This window comes from Varroa jacobsoni, unplaced genomic scaffold, assembly GCF_002532875.2.
Source record: "Varroa jacobsoni isolate VJ856 unplaced genomic scaffold, vjacob_1.0 scaffold_625, whole genome shotgun sequence".
Classification (NCBI taxonomy): Eukaryota; Metazoa; Arthropoda; class Arachnida; order Mesostigmata; family Varroidae; genus Varroa; species Varroa jacobsoni.
Window position 1 is genome coordinate 62,083 of NW_019213527.1, and position 25,820 is coordinate 87,902.

Sequence of the window (25,820 nt, forward strand, 5' to 3'; positions counted from 1 at the left end):
CATATGGACTATGTTGAAATCTAACATAGTTCATTTCGTAGATTATCCTATGCAGATAAATTGGTTGAAAACTCCCGGAAGGTATTGACGGCTATTATCGTTGCTGCTATCACCTTCCAAGAGAGGTAAGATCGGGTCAGGTGTTCACATGTAATGGGGATCTTAGGAGATTAGATCTGTGTACACCGTCTATACTGTGCATAGTTGATACATATATTGTATATACATTTGTATACACATAGTGTACATATATTGAGGCTCAGTAGGACTGGCACTTCGTGTTCCTACTGAAATATCAGGGCTTCAATCTAAAAAACGTGCCTTAGATTATCTTGGCCTGCTACGAGTGAGCGACCAGATCTTTTCTATCTCGTCGTTACACGCTATCGTTGGCCATCTATACCGCATGTTTGCTCGTGTATGCTAGCTGTAAAATGGCACTTGCGTATCAGACGAAGCAATTGTCCTGATATTCTCTAGTTTATGAGTAGTATTCCAATATTGTATTACACAGATTTATATATAAATAACTAATATATTAGTCAATTTTCTTAGTTTTGGCATCGTACCACAATATGGGCAATGAAGAAATGTTTATGAAACGTTAAAAGAACACCTGATTAACAACTGTACAGTAACGAACACGTGAAACAACCTCAAGAATTGCCAACCCAGCGACTCTACATAGCGACACAGACATACGTGATTGCTCCAGAGGCTGCGACTCGAACGTATGAATGGAAATAAAAGGGTTACAGTATAATTCAATAGAATCCCTTTAAATTAAATTAATTAAAAGAATTCAATAAAATACTCTTTAACATGACGAAGAGTATCTAACAAATAAGTCAAATTAGCAAAACACTAAATTAAAGAAAAATTACTAGTTACGAGATACGATGCAATAGGAAAGGACATCGAAATGAACGACGCCATATTTGTTTGTCCTTACTGACACAGGAAAGGTCACATAGCTTCTGCATATCGACAGAGATTGACGAATACGAAAACTTCAAAGACGTGACCGAGTGGCAGATGAACTCGCCTCGAAATAACATTATCAACACTGTAATTAGTAAGTGAACTTGAATTTGGTCGTATTAAATATCTATGGATAACCGTACGCTTGAAGAAGCGAGAGACAAATTAATTTCAATTTGTCTATAAATTGTAGTGAAAAATTGACAGAAAAACTAAATTATCTACTTTCCATGAAAGGAATACTAAATTTATCACTGCCATATATAAACCATAATCTTACCATAGCTTTATTAACATAAATTCATATCCTTATAATAAAAAGCAAAGAGTAAAACTGTTAAAATTGAATTTGGACCGAACCTGTCTCTGCGAAATGAAGCTGAATGTTTTAAACGTATATTATATAAATAATCTGGAAGACAGTTTTAGGAAAGCAAGGCAGACTCCATATGCGTTACCAGATAAAGCAGACAAAGTCATCGATGAACAGACATCTTTCCAAATTCATAATCTACAGTATCAGCGAACGAATAGCACCGTTAGAGCTTGTGCAAATTTTAGAGCAAAGCTCGAATAGATTAGTTAGCCAACGAAAACGGTAACTTCTCGACAAATATAGAAAGGGCAAAATATTTTTATCATGCAGCTAGTAGAAAAGGACAACAAACGTATTTTGTGATGACCACAAACCGCCGCTTATTAAATTTAGGCCACTTGCATTTAACAGCAAATTGTAGATACACTATTGGTTGATGTAAATCGATATCAGGACGATATTTCATTCGTTAAACTAATTAAATAACAGTATTTCAAGTAGATCAAAACGATAATAAAGATAGATTATCTGTTTGTTTCGCATAGAAAATGATAAATGGCAAAATACCTATTGCTCATTTGACAAAACGTCCTAACAGAATCTTCGATATTAGAGAAAAAAAAAAAAAAGCTACTAGAAGTAACCGAGTACAGATGACGAAAACAATTCGATTTACGGTACCCTATAGAGGAAAACGCAACACTGTGAGAATGAAAGCGCTGACGAGTAAGTACGCTTGGCTGTTAACAGCCGATTTCACAGGTTTTTTATATGTCAAGCTGAAGTTCCTCAACGGAAGATACCTAGTGAACTATGGACGAAACCGCAGATCGACGTCTCTTGTCTGCGCTATTTTCTAAAAATATTTAAGGTTTCGTTCAAGGTTAAATAAGGTTTCCGCAAGACACCGTAAAGAAGAATATTTGTGCAAAATTGTAACCTTCATGAAGTACCATGTAAATGACTTATGCGAAATCTATGAAAGAAAAAAATGATACATAGAATAAGCAAGAACAACGGCATGGGAATAAAGGAATATCGAACGGACCAAGTGCCGGAAGATGTAGTATTCCAGTATTATACTATACAAACATTTCTAGCACAGATACTGTGAGGCATTCTATCTCTTCTATTAAATAGATAGTTTCTTTTGCGAGTTCTACCTGTGCTAACGCATTGTCTAGAATACAATGTGCGCCAGATTCTGTAAGGGTCACGGCTTGGTGATCACGATGTGCGCTCTGAGTCGACGGCCTTGGTGAATATACACGTGTCCACCTTTAGCCCGATGGTGTACAATGGATTAACTCAATTACTGGCAGATATGAAGCAGAGATAGGCGCATATCGATTATCTATATGATAACATTGCAAAAATGATTTTGTGCGATCGATGTTTCTCTGTTCTACGGACCCCGTGGGCTTTGGATAACCGACCCAGGAAGACAGCATCACGTTACTGTTAACTTTTAATGGCGTATGGCAGAAGCTTTGTGGGATTTTTCTACTGGGAGAAAGTTTCACTGCTGGGACGTACTTGAAGGGGTTCGGATTTCGGCAAGCGTCACCCTGTATCTTCTAAATGTGACAATGATATGCAAATGCACACGACACCTTAACTACACATTTTATCAGAAATGATTAACCCTGGTTAAATCGAACTAGGAAAACTTACACAGAAAGCAAGTTCCGCCAGTGAAAAATCAACCCGTTCTGCATCTTCAAATTCGGCATGTACAGCTGGCTCGTTTCGCCTAAAATTTGAAGTCAAGATTTTGCCTGAGCGTGACGTTAGGGAAGCCAGATCATATGCAAGCGACGATTTTCGCGCCCCGGCCAAATAAATGTGTAGCGTAAGCGAAATTTTAGATAGAAAAGGCAGAATCTCCTCGACGAAAGGAAACTGTAGGTAAAAACAAAGTCTTTTTTTTTGTGAAAATTTTACGAGAAAGTGAATGCTTATCATAAAACAACAGGGGGTCGATCTTATTTTTTGTACGACTAGCGACTTGGAGGAAGTTGAAAACAAGAGCTAACACATAAATAGGCGATACAAAAGGATCCGCTAGTATATTGTAACAGCACATTAATGGGGATACTGTTGAGCAGCTAGAATAGAATGTATCGATTGCTAGATTTACGTATTTCTATCGGACTTACGAACGGCGACCTGTTGGCAAAAAAAAAACAACGAAATACTTCGAAATCAATAAATACTTTGAATTGTATTGTAGCTGCTAGTAGTAGAGGTTGAATTGTCTTGCAGTGTGCAATGTGCAAAAAACTGAAAGCCTTAGATATTGCTCGTAACATTACAACAATGCATTATTTTTTTACAGCCGCCTCTTTTTGCGACCCCATGAATATGAGACGTCGCTTCTGGAGTAAGCAGATATTAAAAAAAAGTATGAAGCAAAGTTTTCTACAATATTAGGTATTGTAAAACTGTTAGTGTGAAATGTGTTCCTTTGACATAGACGAAAATATTTCGAATGTTCCGACATATACGCGTGCCACGATTAGAAGCAATGCTTTGAAATCACACGTACGAAAAATTCCAGATGGTACTTGACAGGCATAAAATGCGAAATTAAAAAAAAAAACTAAGCCCATAGTGTCGTATTATGTGATAGCAACACCTCCTATTTAATCTCGTAGCAATTGAAAATGTGGTTTTTACAATAACTATAGTCATATTCTCCAGTAACCTACGATATTTTAGCGACATACTCTAGATACACACAGGAACCATTCGTGGCCGGCTCATATAAATAAACCCTTACCGCCGAATCTTATCACAATAACGTTCCGCACGGATATCGCGCGAAATGGAGCACCATGTTCGATTTAATGGTACACTAAAATTTGTTTCGGTCGCTACCAGTTACGTCAGACCCTGAACCAGTCAACGTAACTATCTTTAACTATGAGACTATGAGGTAAAATTTCAGGTTCGAAACAAGATCGACAAGGTAAGTAGCGTCAATAGCTAAAAGTTGATTAAAGAAACTCGATTGTTCCATGGCATTTTTCGGTTGACAATACTTTCGGTACGTGAAATTTCAAGCTTCTGAAGTTCGTAGCTTGCAATATCTAAGATCTGAAGTAGCCACAATTACAGATTACGTACGAGCTGAGCTAATCATGACCAAATAACAGAGCAACGAATATCTTTTTCAGCGGTAGCTCTTTTTACGTCTATATTCGAATAGATAATCATATCAATTCGTATAAAAGCTATAGCTAACTTATTGTACCAGTGTTGATCATTATTTTAGACGAAAGGCTCCTTTTACCCTGAAACAAATCATCTCTCCTATAGAAAAATGTCAATAGGACTATTGGTAAAAGGGAGTCAGTTAATGGACGGGCAACTAATAAATGACAGCCCGATACTGTCAGAAGCTTTGAGGAGGTGCAAAAAAAAAGCTTGAAAGCTTCTCCTTGTTATAAGCTGTGCTTTTTTCTGCCGTTTAGCGATGAATAGGTCGTATTGTACCTAAAAATAACTATCTGCGTTTTATTCAAAGTTTCGGACTAAATGCCAATGTCAAATACAAGAAAGAGACCTAGAGAGAGGTCTAGTCATGGCCTACTTCGTAGTTATATGATATAACAATCATTATAATATATAATGGTTTATTTTAGTAGGAAATTTGCAATTACGTTCACCTTAAGCTGCTATTTTTTTTACGGGAAAAGAGAACATCGCCCGAATTCAGATTTTTTAGTGTGCTCATTATGAGTCTCTCTCATAACCTGCCTGATTATTGGTCATCTCACGTGAAGGCTAACGTCAAACATTACACGACAAAGAAGGATCGTCCTGGTACAGTCATTGCAGGATGTCCGGCCAACTACGGTCTTTTTCTAGATATCTGCCTAGTTTACTTGCCATTCCAGAAGAACGTGACGGCTTTCGAGAACAATAACTACAAAGAATAAACGTACCTATAGGTAGCTAAAAAGCGTATTTTTTCAGGCGCTGAATCGCCTAACGTGCAAGGGCGCATCGTCGAGTTTTAGCATGGCTCAGTTGGAACTGAGTTTTACTACAAATCTGCCTAACGAGTTTATCAAGATTAGGCATTACATTTTTTTTTTTTATATTTGAGAAGGGATTGTGTGCGAGGACAATCGTTAGACTGCACTATTGTTTTAAGGTGAAGTGCTTTATCTGCTTCTAGGACTCTGGCTTGTTCTCGGACGCGTGTACACACCCAACTGGTATTTGCACTTGGCCTGCATTCATTTTCACTACTATTCATCGCTGCGCCTGTTGTAGTCAGATATATCTTCCCATCCGCACGACTCGTTTCTATTGCAACCCAGTTTGTAAGTATTTGCTGTTTCTTGATTCGAAACAATCATAAAGCTGTATGAATATGTTTAAAAAAATCGTTATACTAGCAACTATTTTCTAACGCGAATCCAAAAGTGCTTTACACACGCCTCCTATACGTCCATATAATATAATGAAGAAAAAAAAACAAACTTGGCAAGATTTTAGATCCTGCATTCACTTGGTACCCACTATACGATTAGTTTGCATCTTTGTCACACTGTCGGATAGGTATTCTGTGCCGAAGTTCCTGGGCAGCCTTGCAAACATCCCAGTTCTTTTCTTCTGACTCGAAATGCTATCTCCCTAGTATAATAATATACGACAATACTATCATATAGGTGGCTGTCTTCTATTTTCTACGATCGCCAGCCAGATTCCAGATCCCGCAGTCTTTGACTAGTTCTAGGATCTAAGTCAATGTTGTGTCTATTCAAGTAAATCATTATGCTAAAGTCTTTATAAAGCATGCTATCAATCGTTTGCTCTGTTAAGGATTCGCAGAGCACGTGATGACTGGTGCCTTTACTATGTCGTATACATAGTACATATAAACTAGCGAAAAAATATATCTCTATGCCGACCAAGTGACATAACGTCACGGTACGATGGCTCGAGCTGCACGTCAAGAAGTGATTGCAACCCTGTATGTTTATCGCGTCAGCAAATCAAACTATATATCGCTTTAAACGTGCATAGCTTTCCATCATCTGACATGATTTCCTGTCATATAGTGTTAACTGTTTACAGTTCGGTGCCCGCACAACCAATATATGCATCCAAAAACTCGTATTATTAGCACTCAATGATTCTTTCGATATTCCAAACGATTACTTTCCGCAACAGTACCACATCCATCAATTTGTCTCTCAACCGCTTATGTCATTGGCACAACGACGGGAAATACTGCAATTATCTTCAACGGAAACCGCTCGAGCAGACCTGCAAGCAATGTGGTAAGGACCAATATCTCTGGATGTTTTTTCCCGATTTCTCGTCACGCGTTGTTTTGCGACGCGTGCTCAACTAGCGCACAGATAGTTTGTCAGTGATTTGTGCCAACCGGTGATGCCCAGCTGCCCACATAGACCAGGAATAGACATAGAAATGGCGAGAGGCAAGGCATTCATTAAAATACACTGACTGCATGCCTTCTATGTTATGTGAATATCTATTGAGAGAGAAATCGCTTGTCGATTTCCTAGCGGAATTTGTATACCCACAAATTCACATATTTGACATGATTTTAAGCCAAACTTTCGATTTAGTTCAACTGACCCAGTATCTGGAAAAATTATATACTTCATCAAAATATAATTTACGAGAGCCCAGCGAAATTATCTTCTTTTCTTTAAGAAAAACTGTCTAATATCCAATAAGCTGAAGATGATACCGGCAGTGTGAGCCCTTCCTCCATAGTGAACTTGCCATCTTGTCTTTACAATAGAAACTACTGACCGTATCCGACATTATTCGCTAAACCTGAATTATATATCTAGGACGGTACGAAAGCACAAGAATGTAATAGGGAAAAACTATAGTAGTTGAGTTAGTAGTAAATTAGTAGGCATCGAGCAATTAGCTAAAAGGATACACTGGCCAATTTGTCTTATGTTGATGACATTATGGCATCGATGCTGCTATCGATACAGCCATAACGATCAGCAACGTGACGACGGATCGACACCTATTCTTGAAAAGAACATTGCACGACCATGGTGGTTTGCGTATTTAGATAAGCAAAGAAGACGTTGTTGATTCGCAATTTTGCTCATACACTGACTTAATACTAGCAACGCTCAATGGGCTCGTAGGTATGTGCTCTCGTTTACACATTATCGTATACAGATACGGACAAGTTTACGGGACAGTGCGGTGTTCCGTACATTGGCGGCTACCGATCTAATAGAACATCCAACCCGGTCGTTGGTATCACTGAATTTCGGACACGGTTAAACAACTGTTGGAGAAGCCTGATGTACTTGGCCGACCTTACTACCGGTACATTGGAAGAACGTACCATTGTAAGCTTCTTCTTTGAATCAATTTAAAACAAGCTGTTCAAGGGTAAGCGGGTAATTCATGTTGCCAATGTCGAAACCCCTGATCAGGTCCCAAAACGGGCTTTGTGGGTACTTGCTTAGTGCTATCAGCTGATTCACGCTCGATTGTTGAGTTGGCTTCTCCACAACCAGTATCCTACGGTTTCACATTTGGAACGACCTGGGGGAATATCAGTCGCTAGTTGCAGGACAGCGACCATATACAAGATGATTGGCGTGGTCAAGAAAGACAAAGCAAAACCATTGGCACACAAGTTGCCGGCGCTACTGGCTGACGCCATTGCTGCGCTGAGTAGCTTGACTTAGCGGCGTCGTACATGTCAATGACGCGCCTATGATGCGCAAGGTATTGTGGGTCCTATTATTTTTATCGGCGGACAGTGGCGGCTGGTTCTTTGGGTTTAAAGAGCCTGTCACGTGGCTTGCGCTTGTTTATGCGGCCTGGCTGTTTGCTGGAGCGTTGTATACGAATAGCTTGATTCACACGAAAATGCAGTCGCAGACAAAATGCTCGAGTTGACGTACATTAGCCAGCTGACTTAAACGCTTTTAGTCGACGACGAAACATACATTCACACAGTCATCCATCGTGCGTGCAAAACGATAATAATAACAGCTCATACCGTAAGGTCCTGTCGTGGAGGGACTGCACGGATTGTCATCAATATGTTCAGTCAAAAAAAAAGCCGCAAACGGTGAAAATGAAGCCATATTTGAACCGTTAACGAAATTCGGGGTAGGTCGACGTGGATAGTGGTACGAAGTGCGTTGTCGTTCAGATCTGGAAAAATTCTAAAGCGGATCTTGACTTGAAATACGGCACCACCATGAAAAGATATGGGTATTTTACAGATAGTAGAAATACAATATGAAAAAGCTATAATTCCCTTAAATTACTCGAGTATCTATAAACCGAAAATGCATTGCAATCATCGTTTCGACAGGTACTACAAGTTGGCGAACGCTCATTGCGTTTACAATATATTTAAGACTATGAGTAACAGCTAGCGGTTACTACTTGTACAAGACAAGGCACTAGGGCGAGATATTATGAACATTTGCTCGTAGACGGTAATAGTCGGCTGGGCATAAGATGACGCAGGAAACTAACGTGCTATGCTAGGGTGCGGATGAGCGGATAACGAGTAATATTATCAACGTAAATAAGTGCATGAATGAGAGTCATCCTTATATTATAAATTTACAGAGTTCAATAATATTCCATGATATATAGTTAAGGAAATAAACAAATTGGTAAAATCGATTAGAAGCGAACGATAGAAAGGTTCTTCATGGCTGGTTTCGCTTAACTTTTTTTGTCCACTAGCCATCTAGTACTTCTGCACCTTCACTATGCATCATGTAGCAGCAATTTTTTCCTTACAACCCATCATTATCGCTCAACGCAGTAACGGGTTTTTTTCGTGTTTGTCTTGCAATTCCATATGTGACAAAGTACCTGAACTATAACTATCAAATCACGTACAAACGTTATGTACCTAGTCCTTTACTATGTTGATTGCTGCTGCTGGAAGAGTTAGACGAGCGGCAACCCTATATCCTATCAAAAAATTCATTTACTTTGCTAAAAGTCTCGGCAAAAACAGTTTAGGTTTCATAGAAATAACATGATTCGCATATTTATTTAATGGAGAACGACGTGTCCAACAGTTATTATCTTTCATTGCCGACATGCCGAATAAATAAGAGAGAACAAACTTAAATTAAAATAAAATAGAGCTTTAAGGCTTTATATAAACGCTCAAAATCCAAGCGCTAAAGTTCGTACAAGCGCCGTGGGCCAACCTCATGTTAATCGCTACTGCTGGTAGAGATAGACAAGTAATAACATTATATCTAAAGAGTTTCATGTAACTTAAGGTGTTCATAGACTGCTCTGGCCTACAAACGAAATGCAATTAATACCTCAGCTCATTCACTAGGTCGATGTTGAATTGTCCATTATATATACACGAGACCTGCTGGTTTCAAATCCTCATATTGTTCAGGGGGGCACTAAACAGTGTCCCACCAGTGAAAACATCAGCATAAAACTTCAAACGCTAGATACTCTCGTTGAAATATCAAGGTCCTTATAGTGAAGCTTAAGGTTCAAAAAACTGTTTTATGGGAATGTACGTAACGTTTACTTTTTTAGATTTTAGACTCGTTCATAGAAATTGTACAACTTGTTTCGTGTTTTTATAGTGATGCCCCTCTGCCCCGTTTGAATCATTGGCATCCATGTTTTGAGCAAGGTGTAATGGGCGACTTTTTAGGTCGATTTCTTTTTAGTTCTCGGTTCACTTTTCCTGTTAGTAGATGTATGTACATGTTCCATAAACCTGCCCAGGGAACTACAGTGCCATATATGATTCTGCACAAGTGGAAAACTTCACAATGTCTGAGTCTACTCGAGCCTAAATTACACACAAAGTTCACATTTGAGGTGTCAAAAAGATATAAAGGGTGGGCAAACTTTTCAACTGCCATTGGTCATCTCAAGGCGTACGTAGTACACTTGACCTGCCAACGCTCTCCATTGTTATAATTCGCTTATGAAGCAACTAGTGCCTCGCTTTAACGGTACCTTATTTATGATTGCGCTTTCGTGACATGGACCGCACGATAGAATGTAACAGCTGTATCTATTGACGTGAAACCTGGATTCCATCCATTCTGATGCTTCTACCTTTTCTATCGTAGTAGATTACTATGATTAAGGGCATTCAGCCAGAAGACCCGGTGTACGTCTGAAACTTAAGTTTCATTTACGACAAATAGACATTTCGTACATTTAGTACAAAAAATATCGTCTGCATATGTGTATATGTTTTGTACAACATTAGGTACAAACATAAATCGATCTAACCGATAAGTTAACAAGAAATACATTTAAATTGCGGACAACACGTCAGGCCAACAGAAAATGACAGCCGAATCATCATTTTTTCGTTTAGAAATGTTTCTAATTTTGTGCCTTTGCCCTGTGTAATGTTAAGCGAAAAAGGTAAGTTAGTTGATCTCACACATACGAGATATTTTGGGTCTTCAATTCTAACTAAAATAGTCGTCGCTACTAATACGCATATATAGTGGCCTGGGTGTGTGACTCAGATGTGTGTTAATCTAGATATAACGGTAAAATAGCTGCATCTGGAAGGTGGGACGTAATAAGCTACAACATAACCGTCAATGCTATATAATATATATATATATATAGGCGTTGAAACCCATGCTTGTGACTAAAATGTGCTCTAAGTAAAAAGAGATAAAGTAAACATTACCAACGTTGTTTCGTAAAAATGATTAATCATGAATGGAATAGATTAGCGAAAGCCCTACTTTCTTAAACGATTATTACCATAACATATATGTTAACCTCAAAACTCGTGTGAGGAAAGCTAATTTGAGCGTATCTCGAGATGGTTGATGAACTTGACAATCTACTGTTTCAGCCAGTGAATATCTCTGCAGCCGAAATTCTTTCAAGCTACAATAGCCGATCAAACGACCCGTTTGGGACGCCCTCTTCTTTCTACAGTTTCACCTTCTTATGTACTGATGCAGCCTTGCAAATGAAGCTGGAAAGAAAGGACGCTTTGGTAGTCGCTTCCTCCTGCCTCTAGTTCCCGAGACGTGAGCTATCGAGCGATAAAAGGTTTACCGAAAAAACGAAAACTGTCAAATAACGGACTGGAATCCTGCCAACTTTCTAATAAGCGGCATTTTATAGTGGTTGCTTTGTTACGAAGTTAAACTTCGAAGAAGTGTTTAGAACGTACTGAAGGGTTTGACAAAGGGTCCAATGTCTAGCAGCTAACTTACTAAAATACAACTTTATTTTTTATATTTATCCAAATTTACATTTGGATAGGTACTGTCTGCACCCGTTACTACAAATAACTGTCTCTATTTCGTCTCTTATTGCACGGTAAACCTAACTTCAATCACCTATGGGACTTCGGTGCAGCCGTGGGCCTGCAAGGTGACACTGTGCGCCAAACTCTATTCTTCTAATGCAGCGATCAACTGGATGTTCGTGGAAGGCCATTTGTTACATTCAAAAGTATCCACCCAGGTGTTCAAATCTAGTGCGCCTTTTCGAGCCTACTATACTATTGGTTGGGGTATGTATAATAAATCCAATATTCTTGGTATGTATTTGTCATTATTCGATGTCTGTTTTTTTTGAGTTATCAATTTCGATAAATGTTGTGCCTCAAATAAAAAACGGTCCAAGTCTGGACATTTTAGAATGGGTCACTGCCAGCTTTTACTCAGAATTATCCATTTGAGGCGCGTGGCATCTGTGGTGAGCTTTGTTGATAGCATTTTGGGAAACTTTGTCGTGCTAAACATTTTGGATGTGGTGTAATTCAGCAGTAATACATATGGGGAAGCAGATTTTGCAAAGATTTTCCGCTTGATTTGAAAGTATAAACGAACTGTGCAGAAGTCACCGGACGACCGGCGTCATATATGCCATGTCGTCACCATCATTGTGCAATATCGTGCGGAGAGAATAAGCAATTTGTTCACTAATCCATGGAACGAATAAAGCCGACTCGTCTGCACAATATCTAAAATGTGTGCGTTAGTAATGTACGACGTGCTTTTCGAGTGCTAAAAGCTCCCCTTCGCCCGCTGTCGCCATTTGAATTGAAGACTTTAATGATACACTCCGAAGTCATGACTTTGGTCGAGTGACACCAAAGCTACTTTTTGTTAGTCGCTACCTTGATTTAAATGCAAATAAAACAGGATTTACTTTAGAACTACTAAATCTTTCGTTAATTAGTACAAGTTTCGTAAATTTTGACATAGTGTGACGTATTGAACAATTGGCAATAGCTTAGACTAAGTACAGATCTTTTTTTGCGCGTACTATAGACGAAAATTAAACCGGTCTTTCCTAACATGTTTTTGCATTCAGTACCTTACCGGCATAGTAACTGGTTTGTTAAAAAAGCAAATGGTTGTCAGATTGAGCTGAGGGACACAGTGATTGAATATTTTTCTATAGAATCATCTTCAAATACATAATACTCGCCAGAAAGAGGTTTTCGACAGGAACAACTATTGCCGGCAGGTGTGTGTATAATAGCACCACTTCACTACAAACATAGCACAATGGTATACTGGCCCTCCGTATAAGGAAAGTCCGCTGTCTACCTTAAATTAATACGATCATATATTATAATAGATTCACTTAACATTGCCTTGCAAATAGCCGTAGTTTAATTTCTTTTTATTCTAATGATCGTTTTCTATTTTCTTGGAAAATCGATATGGGCTAGTCGATCTGTTTGGAACTCGGTATTTTCATTTGTATACTCGTGCTTCTGGCAGACAAAATCGTACCGTCAGTTATTTAACAATATTCTGATTGTCTTATGGCCAATTTTTCAATGCTAATAGGATTTCATAGAAGAAATTAAAGCCTCAAAACCAGAACGGCTATCATTTTTGTTTCCATCTTCATTTCTTCTGAATTGATTTGGTTAGGGGGAAAATTGCAGGTAACTGCTAAAGTAGCCCTTACATATATAGTAATTCGGTGATCATATAATATAGTGATATAAACATTACGTCAACTGGAACCTAGGTAGGCTCTAAGAACCTAGGTAGGCGCATCGATCAAGGAAATCGGTTTTGATATTTGAGTTAAATATGCAACTCTGAATATATATACACATTATAAATCACCGTAGATGTACCCTTAGATTTATTAACTAAATAAAAAAAAAAACAAAAAAATGGCTTATCATACGCTCATTTATAAGACTGCAATTTAGTTCAGGCACATTATTAGAGGTCGCCCCTCCCACCATTATGTATTTATATATCAGGTCTGACCAAACATGCCTCCTCTCGAACGAAGGTACAGGACTACTGCTTGAGGTGCTTTCAAAGAAACATACCGCACACACTGGGGAAAAATGGGAAATCTCTTCCTATGTGTATGTGACAAAATAGAACGACTCAATACCTATATACATTTTGAAATTTAAATATAATTCGCGAATGAATAATCTAATGTCTGACAGCATTCTCTGCACGATGTATTTTTTGATCAGGAAGATCGATTACTCCCATTTACACTGGGCCACTAATTTACGTACATTAGTAATGATGATAAAATGACAAGTCCCCAATAGGGCAGGTTGGGGCCACCGCCTAACAACGGCAGGACATAAATACGACAAATCAATAGCTTTAGTGTTATTATACGGACTATGCTATTCGCTATGACATAGCGTAACGGGTCAAATAAGTTGTTATTTTTACATGTGATGAATTAAGTGATAACCTCTGATGAAATGATGATTGCTTTACAAACACAAAGTCAAACATCAAATTCGTTATTAATTTTTTAACATAAATCAGGCATGACCGTCTTGCGTGATACACTTTTTCGGTCCGCAAGCCCCAGGAAAGTTTATTCCCATATTCATTCGTACTAGAGAAAATCCAGTCACATAATCCAACAATCCATATGAACGGGCCCTGCGATAGTTTAGCTGGTAACGTGTTTACTTGTTAATCTTATGGACACGTTATGGTTTCGAACTCCAAGCATATGCCATATGAAATGAGAATCCATGGAACTGCCATCGTCCAGGAAATATATTTGTGCGTTTACCAAACTTCTTCTACCATGACCTCAGCGATTCAAAAGCAGAACAGCTAATGGGACGCTCTAGTACGACATATTGGACAAGTAAAGATCGTCCAGTTTTGACTGAGGAAAATTTTCGATCTATTTCGATGACTTCCTGACATGTCGTTTGCCACTTCATTCCCTAAATGTTTGGAACGCTTAACAACAGTAGTAACAGATCTGATCGTGTTAAATATTTCAACAGGGCTGCGCAAAAAATTGTCAAAAAAAATACCGTGCATTGCACAATACCCTCGTGAAGTATTCGCTTTAGAACAACCGTTTTTGTAAGTAGGCCTGACCAAGGGTTCAATTCTCCTATTCAGGTTTGTAGCAGAATAACATCCGTTAGCGCATATTTTAATAACGTCTCGATTGCATCGCTGATCTGGTGCTGACGCGAGCCTTCGTATCGAGCTGACTCATCATGAATAAATGATTCTATATTTAACCAAAGTGCAGTACCGTGTTGCCCGATGCTTTGAAATCAATTTTTATTTTGTACGTGGACAGGTGTTTCTAACTTCTCATACATTTGCATACACACAAATGTAGCATAGCACACTTATTCTACGTATAATTTAGAGAATAAACTTAAAGCTGGTTTCCAGCGATAGTCAATATCGTGTCGAGTATACCATGACTGTTTGGGGCTGTTTCGTTTACGTGGATAAATAAAAGATGATCTTTTTTTGGATCTTAATGATATAATTTTTTTAGGTTTCGCGTTATACTGTCACTGCGTAGATGCAGAGGGTGACAAATTCCATTGAAGTTACCGACTTCTGGTCTAGAATACCTCATCGTTGACACGTTTATGGGACGGATGTTAATTACTTCTGTCGGGACCGAGCTAAACACATTTGGGCCTACCCTAGATAGGGTCTGGTCTGACATGCCTAATCGGAGACTACCACCTTATTTTTGGGAGTAGAAAACTAGCTTTTTTTATACCAATAACATAATATACGCTTCTTCGGCAGGAGTTTAAAAGCTTTAATCGGAAGTTAGATGCAGAAAGATTAGGATAGATAGGCTTTTAACGCCCCTTCAATTATCGCGAAAGAGATACGCCAATGTTATTTTATGATCTTCGTTGAAGACCGTATGATAATCGTTGAAGAATGAAAAAGACGGTTAGTCAGCACCATAATGCAAATTGCGAGAAGTTTATAATCTATTTTCCGTAAGTGTGTCGACTTATTTAAATAACATGACCTCTGGCTAAATAAGCAAGTTCTTCTGATTTGAAAATAACAAAAATGAGCCTCAGGTTATCGCCTCTGAAACATTATAATACCTTTGACTTGCTCTATGTTCCAGAGAGCGATTTAAGCTTGCAAGACAATTTACCAAGCCCTACTTGCATGTCTAGCTTTAGATTCGTGCGTTACAATGCTCTGGTTGAGAAAGTTTTCAACCGGCCTATTTGTAACCGTGACATGGACACCACACAGTCGAACAACTTATACGGGACACGTATAATCAACTTACTGACAAATGCGCGTATGGGTTTAGACTGGCGTAACTATGACTGAGATCAAACGATGCGAGATGTTCTAGCTTCGTGAGAGCTCGATTTTGATACATCTCTATCAACGTTCCTAATTTGTATGTTCGCGCTTCCATCTATATGTTCTGAGACTATTCAGAGACCGAAGACCATCGCATCAGTTGTTATCGGCATGTCTCACCTTGTACGCGGTTCCCTATAGTTGTATCCTTACTCGTTACGCGCATTAGGTGAAGCTGGAGCACTGTCTGTGTAGTGGTCCTATGGCTTACCACGTTTAGCCTGTTACTTGACACTAGCGTCAGGAACTACGGCAGGTAGACTTTCATCCGGCCCATTGAGAATACTTCGTCGACGGACACCGCAATAGGTACATCTTTCTGCAGACAGCTGAATAAGGTTTACTTCGTTCCTGCATCATATAAGTGTTATTACACTTTGTATTTCGCAGACCGAACAGCGACATTGATGATTTTCATAGCTCTCACGAGAACTAAATGTCAATGTTACTGTTGCTTCATGTTATCTTCGGTTATAACGCTTTAACACTATATATACATATATGTTATATGTAGTGCTTTTCAAAGTGTTCAAAGTTAAAAAGCTTTAATTTAAGTCTTGCTACTTAATAAAAACGATGCATTGGCTATGTAGATGCGACACTCTATAGAAAGCGCGGGACACTATTTTGTTACGGTTACAAAAGAGACATTAGACCGTCATATATATCCCGGTGATAGTGGTTGATAACGTGGCACTGACGTGAGGTCAGGTGTATTTGCTGTACGTTGACTGTTCAGCTGTTTTTTTACCATGTTTGCCAAACTTGTGGAGTTACTTTCGGAAGTTGTTGGAAGGACTATTTCTGAATAGCCCTTCCAACATCTATTTTGATTAAGTTCTGTTTTACCTGTCCAATATATTTGGGCGATCTTAGCAGTTAGTAGTAGTAGTAAGGTGAGTAAGTATATGAAAAGATCAGTTCTCATTGTGACAAAATGCCGAAAGCAGCACGTTTAGCTCCTCCGAGCAGAAACTTCTCTCTGGTTCGAAAACTACTTCCATAAAGCGCGCACTAATAGCTAAGATAATTGCCTACGTACTAATGGAATCGTGGATTCTCACTAGTTATTATCGAAGAGCAGATGTACATAGAAATAAATCCTGTGCCTTAACATACTGTCTGCCTGAGATTTGGTGTTCTTGTGAAGTTTGAACAATTTCCCGTATTCTCTACTTTACTTCGACCATTTCCAAGTTGAAAATCACGGAGCAGCAGTCCCTTTCACTGCGAGATAATAAAATCTAAATGTGCATGTAAACTGGATATGTTATCCTATCCACACTAACGCAACAATCTGGATAAACCCTTTGTCTAATAAGCGGGAAAAAGTTTTCACCGGAACAGCGTGGGATCACGCTATAGACTTCCCAGGTAGTTCTATGCAAAATCAATATTCTCTAGCCGATATTGGCAATATCGAAAGCGGCAACTTCCATGTTAAAATGGCGAGCGATAGACGAAGTAGATATTGTTGTAACTAACGTGCCTGTGGATAGCGACCTATCAACCTATTCCCACAGCAGTCAACCGCAAAAATATTATTAACTCACAGGAGCCCTAGAATGGGACATGGATGAACACGTAAGATTACTGAGTTTTGTGCGATCATAATAGATTGTTTATATAATAAATAACCGCTTTTCGTTAATTATGTATCGCCTGTAAAAGCTAAATTATACAGCATATCTCATGGCTGAATTACAAACGTCTTTGTTAAGAAGCATTCAAATAGATATAAAACAAAATATTCCACCATCGTACATGATGCTAAAATCATGCTCGATAACATTCTCAGTAAAAATCAGGATGAAAATGTAGACTTATAGCGTGTTAACTCAAAGGTGTATTAGTTAACAACGATTCGAAATATCACAATGTTTTTTAATATGTTGCTCTTGCCGCTCGCGTTACCCCATTCATAAACAATTTCTGATAAACATCAAAAAACCAGGCGATAATTCCATGTGACTTGAAGAACTGCGTTGAAACTGTTTCAACTAGTACGAGTGTTTCTGTTGCCATTTTGCTTCTTTTAACATGACACAAATCGTTGTTAGAAATACGGTCTCGTTTTCTTTACCCACTGTTATTTCCGACCCAGGTCTTCCATTGGCCTCCGTCGTGCCTTGGGCGGTAGTAACAGAGCTATCGTATCCGGATCGGGCTTGTTGGGAGGGTTACGCCAGACACTCAGCCGTCTGGTTTCTTATTGCACCACGACTCATAGCTGTGCTCGTAAGTTACCGTTTTAAATTTGTTGTTGCTTGATCCGAATTCAGTTATCCAGTTTCTATCTCAATCTAGCATGTAACTTCGTTTCGTTGAAAAAAATAATTGTTAATTTAGTCTTCTTATTATAAGATTCAGCGTTGAAATATCTTCAGCTAGTGTATGAAAAGAAGTATGTTGTTCGTACGGTTAGACCTTATTAAATAATATGTTTCATTTTATGTTTGGAACAGTCCTAGTGTTGCATTGTATTGCGTTTGAAGGACATGCCTAGTCTATTTTTCTAGCCCACGATTCACATGCCCCTATGTAGTACACAGTGCCGTGCACGTGGAGCTAATAGAAACCGAATTTCGGAATTGTCGTTACCCTGACCCACCGAAAAATATGAAGGACCAGTGATTTTATTGAATGGTTGATAACATTAACGTGGATTTTACCTTTATTCTGTCTCTTGTCTCGGGCTCCGTTTTTATATCAATTTCAGATTAATTCCGTGTTTCTGGTAAACATAGTACGGATCCTAATCTCTAAGGCTAAAGCTGACTTAACCGAAAACAGCCAATTCCGGTTAGTGCCGTTCCTCTAACACTTGAACTTAATCCACCTACAAGTTTCCGCCTACCAAGTAGCTAACAAATAGATAAAGTACCTATGATGGTCAGTTTATGTCTCTCTACAGTATGACTAGTAACAGCAGCAGCCGCCTCAATATTAGCTCTTAGTGTAATAAAATGCGTCACAACTATACCAACGTACATCTATTGTTTGCGGCGCGTTTTATTCAAATGCAGCTAACAGATTCAGCCCCATTAAAGCCACCTACTGATTGGCTCTGGAACCAGGGCTGCCTTTCTCTCGACCTCGAACGATCTCACTTGTATTGATGAAGTTTTTCAATTGGCTTACCCACGTCTCACCCCGTTTCACCGACAATGGAATATGTACTCTGCTAGTACGGCTAAGTAGTAGATTGAACTTTCCATCTTCTCGCTTAATACAAAACTTTTCGAGATGTGCGGACGTGAAAACCGCAGACAGCGATACTTGGACCTGTTTGAAACATAGTTTTTCATAGGGTTGGATACATGAACGCTTCGAGAACGGGCGAGTAGTGATTGGTATCTGAACCTATAATAACCTGTAAAGTCTGTAAAAAAACGCACACCTTGAGAAAAGCAGGTAGACTTAAGATTTAGAAAACCCAATACGCGAAAAAGAATATTTCACAAGTTACGCTAGCTTGAAGTCACCCGAAGCTAGAAGTCTTTGAAGGTGGGCCCTTCACAGACTCTCATAGGTGATGTTCTGGGTGTATGATAATGAATAGCACAATTGGGAGCAAAAAATATTCAAACAGGTTCAGATCTGTCTCCATTACTAACTAAGCATAATTGATGCTTTTTGTTCATCTCTGCTTGACGGATAGGGCGGCATTAAAGGCTACACTAGTTCTTTTCCCGCTGCTCGGGCTCACTCATCTGCTTTTTGCAATCAACCCGCAAAACTCAATTGCAATACCCAGACTCAAAGAAGCCTACCTCGTACTCAGCGCTGCCTTGCAATCGTCACAGGTATCACAAGTGTGTTTTTGTGCATTTTAATACTGGATAATACGATAAGACTTAATCGGTGCCAGATTGGTTTAAAATACTTTTTATCTAGACGTGTCTAACCAGATAAAGTGCACTATATTTAGAACGTAAGATTTGACTTTCATCAGTACGAAATCGTGACAGACACGTGTGCTTTTTCTACATGACACGCAGAAACGACACTTCACAGGCTGAAGTTATGGTAAAAGACTGGGATGTCTACAAAAATTAAACTTAAGGGAAGCTTCAAAAGTCATATCTTTTAAGGCACAAAATTTGACTATTTTCTAAGGATACCCAACAATCTTTCACTAATCGATGCTATTTTTGTTGTAAATTCCGTCCGGCGAACCGACAGAATGATGACAAAATTGACGGAGTCCTTTTCTCAGCCGTACTGCATATTGGCAAATGTCTGAGGCATATTTTACTGGGTGTGAGCAACATTAAAAAATACCGACCTAAGTGAGCCTAAAGTGCAGAATCGGACGAATGAGCTTTGACTGCAGAGCGCAAAAATTGCGCCTTTATCTTCTGCTGCAATCTCACCTTACCAAATACCGTCCAATGATCTCCGTTGAGTCTGAACTATTGTCCATAAACTAAAATAAGAAAAAAACAGCCAAGCATTTTTTGACACCATTTCATTTTCTTCCCTGGGATATATTGGTGCAGCGAGATGGGTTTTTGAGATGTTTTTTTTCCAAGTAACAAATTGTCTAATTTCGTGATATTAATGCTAAAATTCCGCAAATGTTTTCTTTGTTTCTGTTGGAAACCCTGAGACTTAGACGCTAACTAACAAGAGGGAGTCTCTGATAAACTGAGACCAGCTGTTGAAACCCAGATCCGGCTTTACCAGACACTGCCTAACATTAGTCCGACATAACCGTTTTCTCTCGTCTTATTAGTGGTCCCTTATCAAAGCAAATGGCAGTTGATTAAATTGTTATGTAAAGGATTAGATGGCTACACATTATGGTATTATGGTTACCCGAAAATTATATCACACTCTAGCCAATAACTACATAGAACAAACTGAACAGTCTTTTTAGTTGATGCTTTACACAACGTATCTTTTTAACTTGTACTACCCCTATATCCGAGACCCATGCACCGTATCTGCAGGGTAAACGAACCAGCAGCTTTGGATGGGACGTGGTCCACGATTTCTTCATTTGGCGGCCATCGATGATGTAACGTACTTTGCAGCCCTATAACTTTTCATCCATCTCAAGTTGCTGTTAAACCATAAACCCTGATGCCTTAGGAAAATTATTGAACGCCAGCCAGATTGTTGCTGCTGCCTACCTGCAAGCAGTGAAAGCTAAACCTAATATGTCCAAGCAGACATCAAATGCTTTTAGGTTGTAATATTAAGTTCAGACATTTGTGTGTCAGCGACGATTCTCAATCCACAGTTTACCGTGTTATCCAACGTCCTTTTGGTCTTTTGCCATCGAAATATGTTCGTATATTAATCCTACATTGTTGATGAATTAATGGAAAACTATAATTGGGAGGTCTAGTTTCCCCACTGCTTGTCGCCGCGGAAATACTATATTGCTCGTAAGCCATCTACGCCTGTCCACCTCGTGATCTACTCGTGAAATTCTACATATTTGCCCGTATTATCGTTAGTATCAGTTTCCTTTTAACCTCTCGATAATAAGGTATTATACCTATAGATCACACGTACATGTATATTTTGCAGACCCACTACGGTCTACGTCTTCGAAGGGCATAGGCTCAAGGAATAGCGAGGTTATGGCAACTTAAATTGCCTATAAAAGACAAAGTGCCGGACGCTTGTGCTCTACATTGATACTTACACTGGCCCTTCGCTTGGTGGACGGCTTTGGCTCGAGAAATTACGTCATAAATCCCAGCAGCAGTTTGAAGAGGTAGCTTTCCTATGGTAAATGAGAATCCTTGCTTAAATGAATCGGTAAGACCAGGACATAGCCTCATCCACGTTCGCCATGAAGGTGAGCGATGCGGATACGTAGGGCCCAGCCGCGTATCATCTGGGACACTACGGGTTCTATTCGCCGATTCATAAATTTGTTCGCTAGCTGTGAGAATGAAACAGTGTCATTTTGGTAGCCTTAGAAGTGCAAAAGAGAAGAATACATGACTTCATTAAAGGCGTCCTTGGAAGTTTCTAGCCCCTCTATTGTCTACTCATTAGCTTCTCCTCTACCATCTTTTTCGCTTCGTTGTTGTACATTGACACCTCCTAACTACCGATGGAGACCTTGAGCTTAGATCTATTTGTGATACTTTGACAAGAAGTACAGCGGCAAGCAGAAATCTAAATCTACCTCTAGGGTTTTTGCTGGATTTCTTTTAAGACCGAAACGTTGTGAAAATAGTTTGTTCGGTTGGATAGTCAATATAGACCTTAGCGAATGTGTTAGTGGTATTGCAAGATTCGGATAATGTAGCTTCGAAACAACACAAACGAAGGGCGGTGGTGGGGAGTGTAAATTGAAATAAAAATTTGGATTGGCTGTCTCTTCTTTACCTGAAGACGAGCGTGTAGCGTAAATCGATGCGTGAATAGTACAAACGATTACGGAGTTTTGTAACGTTGAACAAATTTTTATGGACTCATTCTAATCAGGTTATAACGAATCATCGCCGAACGTATCTGTCACATTGTGTCGGTACTGTGTTTTGAGCGATTACAGTTAGTGCAGCTCGGCAGAAATCATACGCTATCGACCGTCAACGTCTACGCTCTAAAAATTGTTTTAGTACTTTTAGCACTTTTACATTATTTAAAGCACAAACCCGTTAGCATTTCCAATTGAAGCGAACGTGTGCTAATTGATTGGTAAATTGTTTTCTTGTATTTTTCGCAATAGTAAATGTTGTTCCATTTACAACAAATGCACTTAACTAGGAAAAACTCCCATGGAAGGCTGCGTCGCTATTGTACACGAGTGGTAATGCCAGACATGGTTCGTTTTGATCGCGAAGACAGACAAGGCTATCTGTTTATAGGTAGAGCAATAACAACATAACCACGAACGTATTTCTAACTACCTCTATAGACAATAGATATAATAACGTCTTTCATATAAATGTATTCATCAAGATATTGTTTGGAGGAAGTGTCTATGACTAACGGAACGGAGCCACAAATAGCGAATTATAGCGCCATCTATAAAAGAGGGTAGCGAATAGAATACAGTTTAGTAAAGGTTTACGGTATGCTACGTTTTTCAGGGAATATTCGTATCGGTAATACATTGTTTCATGAACGGCGAGGTAAGTGAGACCTGAGAAAATGGCTAAACATTTGTTGTTATCGTGTGTATATATATATATATATATATATATATATATACTAAAATTGAGATGTATCTTCGTATGGTTTCTACGACTGTGTCTAAACATAAAACAGATATCTCAACGATGTTGCGTTTGCGTTTACTAGAACTGTTATTCCTGCTAATAATCTTTATTCAATACAACCGCCATTCACCATACGGAATTTAAATTATTAACAATCCGTTTTCAATTTTTTCCGCTCCCACTACACTCGTAAATACGCTTCATGCGGAAAATTCTAATGCAACTAAAATTTAGGCTGAAATGAGACCAAAACTCCTGAAAATACAGAGGTTTAAAACCGCCAAAAAGTTCTAAAAGTGCAACAAGGCCTAACAAGTTTCAAAAAGGCTAAACGTTTGTCTTGCCCATCTAATTGGTATTTGTAACTTTCCTCTCAAAACAGCAGATAATTCTTCTATCAGAAAACGTAGGCATATTGAAAGTGAATCCCTCAAATATAAACCTCGTTGAAAATCTTGCGGTTTGCCTCGTAAAAGTCATTCTCGTATTTTTCAGAAATCGCTTGGAAAATGACAATAACGTAAATCATCGATTTCGGGCAGAACGGAAATTTTTAATTTTTTTTTGGGCTTCGCTGAGCGCTTAATGATTAGATAATAGTTCGTCTTTGTTCGAATTCACGAAACGACGCCCAGTTGTCTAGACACTTATACACTTGATGTATCTGTATATAGAAAGGAGGATAACTCTTAACAATAAATAAATCATCTTAGAGCTTTTACCGGAAATCGAATAATAATGAGAAATATGACAGCAGTTCTTTTAACATTGCCGAATCATGCATATTATCATAATGACCATCATTCTGTGAAACCGCCCACATACATAGGGTGCACATGACACCTATCTATATAAATTAAAATTGTACGACTCGCGTAACACTATCTTTAGTTGAATAGGCACAATGTGAAAGACAAAATGATGCAGACGCAAAAAATGTCTCATCCAAATCAAATTCTAGGTACAGGATTGCCTACGAACAGCTTACATTCGAGCATCGCTTCGTCGGAACCCTAACAGAAAATCAAAGTCGAGTTGTTTGCGCTCCGCGATCGTAACATCGTTCCAAGATTCCCAACCAGGGATTGACCCGGGTCGAGCACAAGGTCACCGAGTAATCAAGTTCGAGGATGCGGCGCTGCATAACCAGCAGGATGGAAAGCCTATAGAAATGAGGGTGACTGGGAACAGGCACGAACTGTCCATTACGGAAGTGCGACTTTCCAAGAAAACGTCGCTACTTCAAGGCGACGGCACAGATTTAGAATTCTGTGACCTAAGCGTACACGTTGCGGCGCTTTCAAGTGCAGGAGACGCTGAACATGACGCCCTAAAAGGTGCACGACCGAAGGATCTACGGTCGGTAGGCACAGACATAGCTCAAGTTTAATACACTAGTACAATGAGATGGAGAAATAAATACTGCTCTTCTTCGAGCAAGAAAAACGTTTTTTTTTTTTAATTTTTCTTTATTAGAAGGATAAAAAACAAAGGGAAACCTATGACACCTGGAGCTCCCCTGGAGTCAAAATGGAAGCTGACCATTTGAAAACGTTTCACTTTAACTGAATAGAGGAACGAACGAATCTTTATCGATGGGTAGTATTAATAGTAAAAACGAAGTAAAATATTATGAGAGTGGCTCAGGTATATTTTTATTCTTTAGGCAAAATAATTGAGCGAAAGACGTATAATGACATATACGGTTTTAACAAACCCTTTTTGCGAGCAAGCATATTGTTGAATAGTAAATACGCACACGTCATTTAACGCGAGCTTTTTTTTTTTTTATTTATATATTTAAATAAACAAAAGATGTTTTAATTTGCACTACAGAGAAAGGGTTTAGTCCTAAGAGGTCTCAGCTTAATGCAAAAGAACGTGTACGCAGCAAAATTTGCAAGGTCGATTTGCATTTGCATTTGAGCTTGTCTTTTGGAACACAAATAGAATATTTTTTGCAATTCAACTTACTGTATTCTTGTTTTTCTTAAAGTATATAGCGTTCGCAAAAACATTTCGCTACGGTTATATACTCAGTGGAATGAACTATATTATATTTTTGAAATATCAAGATCAATTCCAGGCTTCTACAATTCAAAAATAGATAGAATCGCATAAGGCACGCCGTGTTTTCCAGTGCTTAAGTAAAACTTAAATGAAAACAGCCTCATCATCATACAGAACCTTCTTTAAAGCAAAATAAGTACAACCGAACGAGACTTCCTATAAGTTATATCTCATTTTGTTGAGCGAAATACAAACATGTATTTCGATCAGACCGCGTGGTTGCCTCCATAATTTATTATCTGTAGAAATTTTCCTACTAATAAACAGTCTGTGCATACGTAAAAGTCTGATTTATGATGATCATGAGGACATGGCTTAGAAACGAATTTCTAACAACGACAAATAAATGCGTCACTTGCCTCGGCACAATTTTAGTCGCAGGTGCTTTCGTATAGGACGTGTCTGCGCGTAAAAGATCTTTCTAACCAGAAAAAAAAAAGCAAATACTATAGTACCCAAAAGGATTGATACGCATAATCGTTTAAGCCAATATATTCCTCAAAGGATGAGTCGGTTGAAAGGGGATTACATCGCTTCTAAGAAGAGCTGTCGAGGCTTAGATGGTTGTGCGATATCGAAAAGCCAAATACGGCTTTCAAGGTACATTTATATTCAAATAAA

General features: G+C 38.8%; 1 protein-coding gene and 1 long non-coding RNA gene across 6 annotated transcripts in view; one reads left to right on the top strand and one right to left on the bottom strand.

Moving 5' to 3' along the window:
- Nucleotides 1-16,269, bottom strand: part of LOC111262054 (uncharacterized) — a 57,222-nt gene extending 40,953 nt beyond the window's left edge. Inside the window, exon 1 of one of the 2 annotated variants that reach the window (XR_002681353.2) lies at nt 16,060-16,269. This is a non-coding gene — a long non-coding RNA (uncharacterized LOC111262054). Of the gene's footprint in view, nt 1-2,971; nt 3,907-16,059 lie in introns of those variants that run through there. The other variant, XR_015311804.1, reaches the window with a different exon arrangement.
- The window catches only part of LOC111262053 (corticotropin-releasing hormone receptor 1), an 84,047-nt gene extending 59,466 nt beyond the window's left edge, over nt 1-24,581 (top strand). For 3 of the 4 annotated variants that reach the window (XM_022836025.2, XM_022836024.2, XM_022836027.2), the window contains 8 exons: nt 5,484-5,631; nt 6,485-6,594; nt 11,675-11,831; nt 18,044-18,177; nt 18,659-18,741; nt 19,601-19,754; nt 23,001-23,042; nt 24,091-24,581. In XM_022836025.2, the coding sequence (XP_022691760.1) occupies nt 5,484-5,631; nt 6,485-6,594; nt 11,675-11,831; nt 18,044-18,177; nt 18,659-18,741; nt 19,601-19,754; nt 23,001-23,042; nt 24,091-24,519 (1,257 nt within the window). In that variant the 3' untranslated portion in view covers nt 24,520-24,581. The remainder of the gene's footprint in view (nt 1-5,483; nt 5,632-6,484; nt 6,595-11,674; nt 11,832-18,043; nt 18,178-18,658; nt 18,742-19,600; nt 19,755-23,000; nt 23,043-24,090) is intronic. The other variant, XM_022836026.2, reaches the window with a different exon arrangement.
- Nucleotides 24,582-25,820: the final 1,239 nt, after the last annotated feature.